At 43.9% G+C, this 10,413-nt stretch overlaps 1 protein-coding gene across 1 annotated transcript; it reads left to right on the forward strand.

Moving 5' to 3' along the window:
- The first annotated feature begins 4,406 nt into the window (after positions 1-4,406).
- On the forward strand, positions 4,407-7,160 carry LOC135102601 (uncharacterized). Its single transcript, XM_064007864.1, has 2 exons — positions 4,407-4,474; positions 5,240-7,160. Exons 1-2 carry the CDS (start codon positions 4,462-4,464, stop codon positions 5,560-5,562), a joined length of 336 nt encoding a protein of 111 aa, XP_063863934.1. The 5' UTR covers positions 4,407-4,461; the 3' UTR covers positions 5,563-7,160.
- The last annotated feature ends 3,253 nt before the right edge of the window (positions 7,161-10,413 follow it).

Raw genomic sequence — 10,413 nt, forward strand, 5'->3', positions numbered from 1 at the left:
ATTTTATAATATTATGTATCATTGCCTTTTACTCATTGGAGAGAGAGAGAGAGAGAGAGAGAGAGAGAGAGAGAGAGAGAGAGAGAGAGAGAGAGAGAGAGAGAGAGAGAGAGAGAGAGAGAGAGAGAGAGAGATTAAAATAACCTATGATTATTATCAGCCTACACACTTCCTCTGAATAACAAAAGCATTCCCAACATTCTTCCCTTACAGTATCTCCGCCAGCTGTGTGTCCACTCCAGCGTTAAGCAACGAAGTGTATGGGGAATACTTTTATAGAGTCACACTAAACTGAACTGTGTCACGTCAAGTCACATTTAACAGAATTATCACCCTGGCTGGCACAGTTTCTAGCACCGCCTTAGTGGGTCACGCTGAAATGTAACTATGTCATACCAAGTCACTGGGAAAGAATTTTTATCACACTGCGTCACACTAACCTGAACTTTACCACAGAGTTTAGTTAAAGAAAGACTAAGCTCTCTCTCTCTCTCTCTCTCTGTGTGTGTGTGTGTGTGTGTGTGTGTGTGTGTGTGTGTGTGTGTTTCTCTTGTTCTCAAATGTTAGTTGTAGGGATTTTGTTACATGGTTATAATTTATCCTCTTTTTGTTTCTGTCTTCTCATTCTCGACTTCGTTTTTCCTCTTCCCCCCCGTTCTCTTCCTTCCCACTTAATTCATCCTGCTTCAAACAACCCCCCTCTTTTTCTTATTATTTTCCTTGCCTCCTTCATTCACCCTCCATGGATTTCCTTGTTCCCTCACTTAACCTTCTTTCCTCCTCATTTCAACCATTCCTCGCTCATTGTTAGTCTCTCTCTCTCTCTCTCTCTCTCTCTCTCTCTCTCTCTCTCTCTCTCTCTCTCTCTCTCTCTCTCTCTCTCTCTCATTGTTTTTTTTTCAACAGTTGATAAGAGACGATGAATCATCAATCTTTGCCTCACTTTCTTTGTTCTCTCTCTCTCTCTCTCTCTCTCTCTCTCTCTCTCTCTCTCTCTCTCTCTCTCTTAACCCTTCGGACGCTCTCTTTCTCCCTCCCTTCCTCTATTTGACCGCCTCTCCCGCTCCTCCAATCTCTTTCTCGGTTATTCAGTTAATCAGTCAGTCACTGAACTAGTCTAGTCTATCAGTTAGCCATTCGATAACTTGCTCACTGACTCACTTACTTCTCACCCCATGACCCCTTAAGGTTCTCTCTCTCCTGAGGCGCCTAGATCCGGTGCCGTGAGTGAGTGCAGGTGAAGCCAGATGAGCAAAGAAGAGAGGTAGGTATGAGTGGTCGGATACCTGTTAATGCTGATAGATGGATGAGTGGGTAAGACGCTTTGGAAGAAAAACAATAGATTAAATTAGAAGTGGGAAAGACATAATAACGATTACATAAAGATCAGCGGAGAAGACAAGGAAGATTGCAGGAGGATATATTAAATAAGGATGTAAGCGGAGTAAAAATGGAATAATGTGGCAAGGAAAAAGAAAATATAGAGATAAAGGATTCGGTGTATTGATGGAGAAGATAGTTATTATTGTTTAATTGGAAGTGCGTGGAGGAAGCAAGACTGTGGAATGTTGGAAGGATGACGCGAAACAACGGATGAGGAAATAAGTAATAGAGAAATAAAACCGTTACCTGCAGAGGTGAGTGTGAAAGAGAGGAGGAGGAAAGGAAGTTGTGCAAGGTCTTAGAGAAGAGAGAAAATGGTGAGGATGGTTAGTGGTGTATCAAAGCATGTTAAATGAAAAAAAAAAAAAAAAAAAACATCAAAGTAGTTTATGGGAAAAAAGAAAGCTATTAATTTTCTTTCTTTATTTTTGGAACAAGTGTCAAGGGGTTGTTTTGAGTACGGATGTTAGAAATAAAAGGAGGAAACATCAACATTTTCTATAGAAACGTCGGAAGTTATTTACTGGTGAGGTTACGGAAGCAAGGATCAGAGGTTGGTTGAGTACGTGTGGAAACAGATAGGTGTTGGTGGCAAAGGCAAAATGAAAAGGAGGTATGGCAAGTATTTCGAATGGTTAATAGTTGCTACATGAGAACAATGAGAACGGGAGCAATTTATTGTTAAGATAAGGGCACGTTAAGAATGTGAAAGCTACGCTGTATAAGGAGATAGAGATGTGGAGTGCTGAGAAGCCTGGAAAAAAAATGAGTTGTAGAAAGTCACCTGATGAAGTTAGACCAGAATGACGAGGAAATGATTAATGAAGAAAGTGAATGTGTAGTGAAGGATGGGAAGGTTGTCTTAAAAGTGCCAAGAACAAGATAAGCTAATGAGTGACTGATAAGTAGTATGTATTAACTATGTATTCAAGGAATTGTGGTATTTTTTAAAGAGTACAAGCCTTGCCCATTATACTAAAAAATGTATTTAAGAGAATTATACGATTATTATTATTATTATTATTATTATTATTATTATTATATCATCATTAAGTAGTTTCTTGCATTATGTACTTATCTATCTATTTATTCATTTATATAGTTGGTTAGCTTTTGAATCCCAAAATAAATCTGCGTAACACATTATAAGAAGAAAGAAAGGAAGAATTTCAAAGATTTTCGTGTGTCACCAGATGCCCCGCCCCCTCCCCTGCCCCGCCCAGCACCCTGCCTCCCTGCTTCAGGAGCCTCAGGTACTGCATGTATTCAGGTATTTCCAATTATCTGAATTTCATGTGAACACCTTGAAGTTTAACTAGGATGGTATTTTAGTAACATAGCTCAGGTGTTTCTTTATTATATCATGACAAGAGAAAACACCGCTTTTGTTATGCTGTTTACACCTGCACGAAACAATAATGCTATAACTGTCACTCATCCGCCCTCACTCCCGCCACTCTCTCACCTTGCACTCCTACTAACGTCACCCTCTACTTTCATTATCATCACCCCTTCGTTCGCATTAATGTCATCCCCACAATCCCATTAAAAATTAACCTTCTACTCCCACTATCGTCACCCTTTCTTTCCCATAAACGTCATCCTTCCTTTCTCATTAACATCACGCTTCTTCTCTCTCCCCTCTCCCTCTCTACTCTGTGCATTCGAGGTAGAAACGCAAGCACTGTATAATTTGCTCACTTCCGTTCTCATGGCCGTGACAAGGACTCGCCCCGACGCACCCGCAGTACGCACAAGGAGACGCAGATCAAAGTTCAAGGAGGTCAACAATGTCAACTACACACCACCACAAATACTGAGCTCCCATAAAGTCTTGTTAACCTTCACCTTCAACTGAAACGCTCCTTGGATGACTGACAAACCTTGGTACTCCCTCAGATGGCTTGGTACGGGATGGGTGAGGATTGAAGGTGTGGGTGTGGGTAAAATGGACGCTGGTAAGGAGGAATCACATGGATAGTTGATATAGGGGATGTGGTAAGGGTTGATTCTCATCTTTATAAGTGTTTGCTGGCATAATGGAGTGGTGTTGTGGATAGTCTCTCTCTCTCTCTCTCTCTCTCTCTCTCTCTCTCTCTACGTTTGTTTCTCCCTCGTGACGCCTGTGTTTTTTTCTTTCTTTTCTCTCTTCTTCCTTTTTTCCTTTTTCTTCTTCTTCTTCTTCTTCTTCTTCTTCTTCTTCTTCTTCTTCTTCTTCTTCTTCTTCCAAGTCTTCTCCTTCACATTCTTCTCTTCTTCCTCATCCTCTTTCTCCTTCTCCTCCTCTTTCTGAGAGATTGATTAGATGATGGAATTTTTGTGCCTTAATTAATAAACGAGGATGATTATGGCACCACTTTTCCTCCTTCTCCAACGAGCTCCCCGCGTGAAAAAACAAGAGCGACACTGAACCCCGGAAGAATGGTGCAAAAAGAAAATGAACATGCTGGAAGAAGGAAAGCCGGAAGGTCACAAAACTAAGACTCTCTCTCTCTCTCTCTCTCTCTCTCTCTCTCTCTCTCTCTCTCTCTCTCTCTCTCTCTCTCTCTCTCTCTCTCTCTCTTAATCGCCAAGGGTTTAGTAACAGACCACCTAGTTTTGACCGAAATAGCTTTGTTCTCTTTTTTATACTAAGAAACTCTCTCTCTCTCTCTCTCTCTCTCTCTCTCTCTCTCTCTCTCTCTCTCTCTCTCTCTCTCTCTCTCTCTTTCTAGCAGTAGCAGCAGCGAGAGTCCCATCCTGTATCCTGCATTACTACCTATAACAATACGCAAGGCAGCAGGCTTTTGTAGCGCCGAGCCTCCATTGACGCGGCACTCAAAGCCCCTCCAGTGAAGAAAGAAAAGATTTCGGGGTGAAAAGAGTGAAAAGAGTGAAAACCCATATGGTCGAACACCCTATAAGAGCGTCATAGTGTTATTTCAAAGCGGGAGCAGCGGGGCAGTGGGTCACCGGGTTGGCGCGAGGTTCTATATAAAGGCCCCCGAGGTCGCGGCCAAGGTATCAGTTTGAGCTCTGCCTGCCCTGTGTGAAGTTGAGAGCTCCCTGGTGTCTGCCCTTCGCACTGACTCTACCACGATGGCCCTCAACGGTAGGACTCTGGCGGCCTTTGGAATGTGGTGTACCCCGTTGTAGTTTTGTATTTCGCCCCCTGTATCCTCAGTACAGGAGACGCAGGTGTCTTAGTCGAATTGGTGCTGGCTCGGGACACGTACTCACTACTCTCAGCAGCTTGCAAACCCCACACGCACATATGTGGATATATAAAAGCTCTCTCTTGTAAGTGCGCGCATCATTTTCAGTACACACACACACACACACACTTTGTCGTTGCCTAAAACACTAAATATCATTAACTTTTCAAAACAAAACCGTGTCTTTCCCAAATCAGTTTTCCATTTTTCTTTGCCATTATTACCGAATTTTTGTGGTCCTGAAATCAATCAATAATACACTTATCTCTTTAAGTCTCCTTCACGTCATTCTTTCGAATGCCAAGGAACCCCACTCAAGAGGCATAAAAGGTGTCACAACTCTTACTAAAGCTCTGAAAATAACCGTGAACATACACAAAACATTCATAACGGTTAGCAAAAAAGAAAACTGTTCTTCCGCGCCGCGTGCATCCCCTGGTTCACCACGAGAGCGTTGCGGTGAATCTTAGCACCTTATGATCAGCTCAGGTGTCGAAAGTTCTCACTCTTGCAACACCAAACAATTTACAAATATCCATAGATAATACAGTTGGCTGTTTGGTGGCGCACGAACTCATACAACTTCACTTTTTACAGTAGTTCTCTGACCTTGATAATTGACCTTTTCTCCTCTGTCTGACTATTCTCTTCCCCTGCAACAGGACTCCTTGCCGCGGTGATGGCGCTGCTGCTGGTGGGCGTCACCCACTCACACGAGTACCTGGACGAGGATGAGGAGGATGGCCGCCTCCTCGTGATCTCCACCACGGGCGACAATGCCTTCCCCTCCTTCCCCACCATCTCTATAGGTGCCCTCACCGACGCCAACGTCACGCTGGGTCTGGGGGCCGCCCTCCTCGCCGGCCTCACCATCGCTGGCCTCACTGCCGCCACCATTACCCTCGCTATCCTCCTCGGGATCGAAGTGAAGAAGGACAAGAAATACGACGATTATGACTACGGGTTCTCCGGCAGTTCCTCGTGAGTTATGGGTTGTCCATCCGGTCTGAACGACGACCCTCTTCCTGCATCCTCCCATAAATTTCCTCCCTCTCACTCGTACTCTTCCACTCCCTGGTCGTCTGTGCATGATGTAAGCAGATGCGGAGGAGAATTGTGTCTGCTAACTGTACTGTTGCTTGGTGAGCGAACACACTATGCAGCTGTTACCGCCACTGTTGCTTTTCTCTCCACCTTTCCCTCATGCCTGTAAAGTAATGCTCCCTTTCCCTCCATAATCTGTTGTGGACAGGATATGCACGCTCTCATCCTGAACTCTGTTTGATGCGTCTCGACAAGCTGAATAGACCACACGCAATACAGGGTGTGATATATTTCCCTGGCTCACACTCATCACGTCACTAACATACTAATTCATACAGCACGTAGTACAGAGTAAGGCTCATTTTTCATGGCTCACACTCATCACGCCACTAATATGCTAACTCATGTAACTTACAAACACTGAAAACTGACATTGCATGATGATTAGGTTCAACACATTTACGTTGTATATTTTGTACATAGACTTAGAAAATGTGTGTATATATTAGTGTATATAGAACTGTACATACAGGCAAGGAGGGTCCTGGTGGCGGCCTCTTGCGGCACAGACACGCGGCCGCCCCGAGCATTGCTATCCTGTAATGGGAAGCACCGCCTTGAGCGTTGTTATGCCACTGAGCCTCCCACACCCTCCCATACTTCAAGGGCGCCTGTGCCGGGGCTCTCCAGACGGCCTCTCGTGCCAACACGCCTCCCCACGCGCCAGTGGTTATCACAGGCATGTTCCTTTCCTTTTGTAAATATTGTTCCTAACTTGCTTTCTTCGGCCGCCCCCTGCAGATCCTACTCCAGCGGCCCGTCCTCCTACGACGTGAGCTCCTACTCCATCAAGAGGTCCTTGGAGGAAGCCGCCAAGAAGTATCTGTAAACAAGGCAACCCAGCGTCGCCTCTTGACTGATCTTCTTCCTCCTCCTCTTCTTTCCTCTCTTCTCCCTCTCCTCCTCGCATTGTAAGGTGGCGCTGAGTCACTCTATGGCTCGTGCAATCCTATTCAGTCTCCATACCAATTCCTTCTCTCCTCTCCTCCGCCTGTCTCAGCTGCCCCTACACGCCTCCCCCTCCCTTTGGTGGCCCCTCCCCGTCTCTCTCTCTCTCTCTCTCTCTCTCTCTCTCTCTCACTGCCCTGGAGAGTGACAATGACAAATAAGAAAAGACACAGGCGACGACCTGACCTTAAAACGCTGCGCCACCGACGACCCGAGACTCACAGCTTCACTTGCGACCTAGCCACGCACGACCCTCGCCCAGCCCTCGTGACTCGCCCTTTCTATTGACTCCTTCCTCGGGTTGGGTTTTGCGCACATACCGACTCTAGTCACAGTTGTGTTTTCTCACGGTGCGTTTCCGGACCTCGTGAGACACCAAAGACGTAATTTATAAAATAAGCCCCTCGTGGTAGACGCTATGTCTATGTATATGTCTATGAAGACATAGACATAGGTATTAATTTTTTACATTTGCGACTGCTATCCATGACTTAGTGATACGAAACACCCTCATTTTTAACCTTAGCACCACAGCCTTCAAGTGACTTCTAGTAAACACCACTCACACCACCTCTTAAAATAATACGCAACACCCTCAGTCTTAACGTCAACACCACATCCTCATAGTAACTTCTGATAAACACCACTCACACAACCGTCTCCCTTGCCCTGCCTTTCCTCCGCACAATTAAAACACTATAAAACAATCTGAGTCACCCTATGCAGCATCAATCTACTCCCTTATAATAAACACAGTCCTTTAGACAACCTTTGACCATCCCTCCCTCCTCTCATTATCACCAAAGACTCACACTTGACACAGACAACGTAGACTCACTCCACACGTTACGACGACGACGAAGACAATGACGATAACGACAAATAGTCACGATCATCAACGAAGCAGAACGACACTGATTTCTCAAGACTTCACATCGCCGCTACTCCCTACAAGACCGCACTTACCGTACACATCACGCCCTTCACGGCTCAACGACGCCTCTCTCTGGACGCCACCCCACCATGGCACACTTATAACAGACGCCTACATGTGACGGCCAAGACGCAGGACCAGACATTGACCTGACCACTATCCGCCCTGACCTCGGACAGTGCCATAACCTTCTCATCCATTCCTTCTCCCAAAATCCTCTTTCCTTTCCCTTTATAGTAATCCAGTAATCCCCTCTTTCTTGTTCTTTCCCTCCTCAGGCTCTGCCCCTCATAAGTCCTCTTCCTCGTCCTTCCTTTAACTCTTTCTTCCCTTTCCCCCTCCCTAATCTTGTCCTGCTGAGCCCCTCCCTGCTGGCGGGTTCTCGGGGTTCCGCAGGGTTCCAAGCTGACATGTTTGTATATTACACGTAAATATTTCAAACTGTTATAACATTTGTTGGTTCAAGTACTGGGTATCCTAACTGGTCCTAACTACACCTCACCCTCGTCCTCCGTTGTGTTATTGTCAGTTTAATAATTGTTTAATTGTTATTTATTGATTATTTATATTCTTGTAAATACAGTAACACGCAAGCACAGTGTATTTTCATAGACCTTATACCTTTCTGACATGTGTGTGTGTAAGAACATGAGGGACAACACAAGAAAACGAGGGAAGCTGCATGAAGCCACCAGGCCCACACGTGGCAGGCCCGTTATAAAACATGCATACCTATTTTCATCTATCATCTTCATCCATAAGTTTTTCTAGTCTTTTTAAAAGCTTCCTCTTGACTTGATACTCATTTTTGATTACTGAGTGTGTTCCAGGGTTGGGTCCAAGTATAGACGACTGTACTTAAGTTCAAGTCCAAGTAAGTGGATATTTTTTTTCAAGTACAGTTATATGTAAAAGTACAGTCATTTATTTATAAGCCAAAGTCCAGGTACATGTCATTGTACTGAAGTAAAATTACCTTATTTGATAAAAAAAAAAATACAAAATTAAGTTCCTGAACACGTAATGAGGTGCTGTACCGGCTCTGTCTACTGTAATAGGTTGCCAATATTGTTACGTAATTTATAGTAATATATCTTATATTATCCTATAGTATCATAACACTCAATATATTTACTTAATAATATCTTCACAAAGTTCACAAGAGACCATTATACAGTATATAACTTTGGGTTAAACACAACGTACCTGCTTGTATGTAGTTGGTGTTTTCAAGTAATCTGAGTTTAAGAACCAGTACAATCGAATTTTTAAACTCCAAGTACAAGTACATGGAAATCTGTACTTAAGTCCAAGTACAAGTACATGTACTTATATTCAGTCCTGGTGTGAGTGTGTGTGTGTGTGTGTGTGTGTGTGTGTGTGTGTGTGTGTGTGTGTGTGTGTGTGTGTGTGTGTGTGTGTGTGTGTGTGTGTGTGTGTGTGTGTGTGTGTGTGTGTGTGTGTGTGTGTGTTAGACATAAATTTTTGTTGATTACTGCAGCTGTGCGTACTACATACATGTTGATGACGGTGGTGGTGATGGTGGTGGCGGTGGTTAAGTGACATTCATTATTATCATCGCCGCCGCAACCACACCACAATCACCGCCACAACTGCTGCTATCCCCTACCACAATCACAGGTATCATATCACCACCACCACCACCATCACCACCACCATCAACAATAACAACAACAACAACATACCTGAGAAACTAATATAGTTTTCCACCTGAGCGATACAATTAGCTGAGCAAAATGTCAATATTTTTTGCCATACGAGAAAGGATGGAGGGGGAAAGGAAGGGGAGAAAGAAGACAGGCAGACAGACAAACCGGTAAAAGTGGTGGTGGTGGTGGTGGTGGATCCTCAGGTACAGCCCTTCCCCGCCCCTCCAGTCCCCCTGCATGGTTTTTTTTTTTTTTTTCCCACAGCCATCTTTCCCTTCCCTCCCTCCCCTCACTGTAACACGTAGTACATGCACTTGGTTGGCTTTCCCTCCACCTGTCCCTTCTGTTTTCACTCAATATGAAATGAAAAAAAATGGAAGACGTAGGTATGGAATGAATAATGGAAACAGTAAGTAAATGGACCGATGAACATACATATATAGATAAATGAATGTATAAATGAATCGATGACACTCTTTTGGCCCTTTCTTTTGGGGACTGGCTCCTCAGCGGGCCTTTCTGTCTCTTAATTTTTGTTGCCCTTGGCCAGAGCTCCTCCTACGCAAAAAAAAAAAAGTAAATAAATAAAAGAATAAATAGTTAAGTGCTCGTAAATGAATAAGTGAATCAATAAATAGGGTAGGTGAGTGTTTAAACGGGAAAAAGAAATCCACACACCGGCGGCGTTGCTTTCCTTCTCTAGTCTGCATGTCATTAAAGCTGTGGCGTTTTCTTCGCTGGTCTTTCAGAATCTCTCGTGATAGCTGTTTTCTTTTTTCTTTCTTTTTACATTATATTTTCTATCTTTCTTTTCTTTCTTTCCTTATTTCTTTTCTCTCTTTCTTGTGACCTCGTTGAACGCCACCGCCGCAAAATAGCGAGGAGAGCAGAAGGGTGTTCCTGCTCTAACACACTCCCATGGTTAAAAGAAACGAGGATGTGCTGGGATGGCGTCACATTGTTTAGTGGCGACACCTAATCGGACTTCACCTATCTCCCTATCGGATGAGTGTCGAGACTCTGAATCCTGACGAGCAGACACAGTATAATTGTCTGGGAGTAAAAAAAAAAATAAATAAAAATAAAAATGAAAATAAAGATAAAAAAAAGAACAATTAAAAGTAAAAAAAGACGGCAATTTATTTCTACATTAGTTTAACTGCTGGCCATTAGTACCTGC

The sequence above is a fragment of the Scylla paramamosain genome, chromosome 8 (assembly GCF_035594125.1).
Source record: "Scylla paramamosain isolate STU-SP2022 chromosome 8, ASM3559412v1, whole genome shotgun sequence".
NCBI lineage: Eukaryota > Metazoa > Arthropoda > Malacostraca > Decapoda > Portunidae > Scylla > Scylla paramamosain.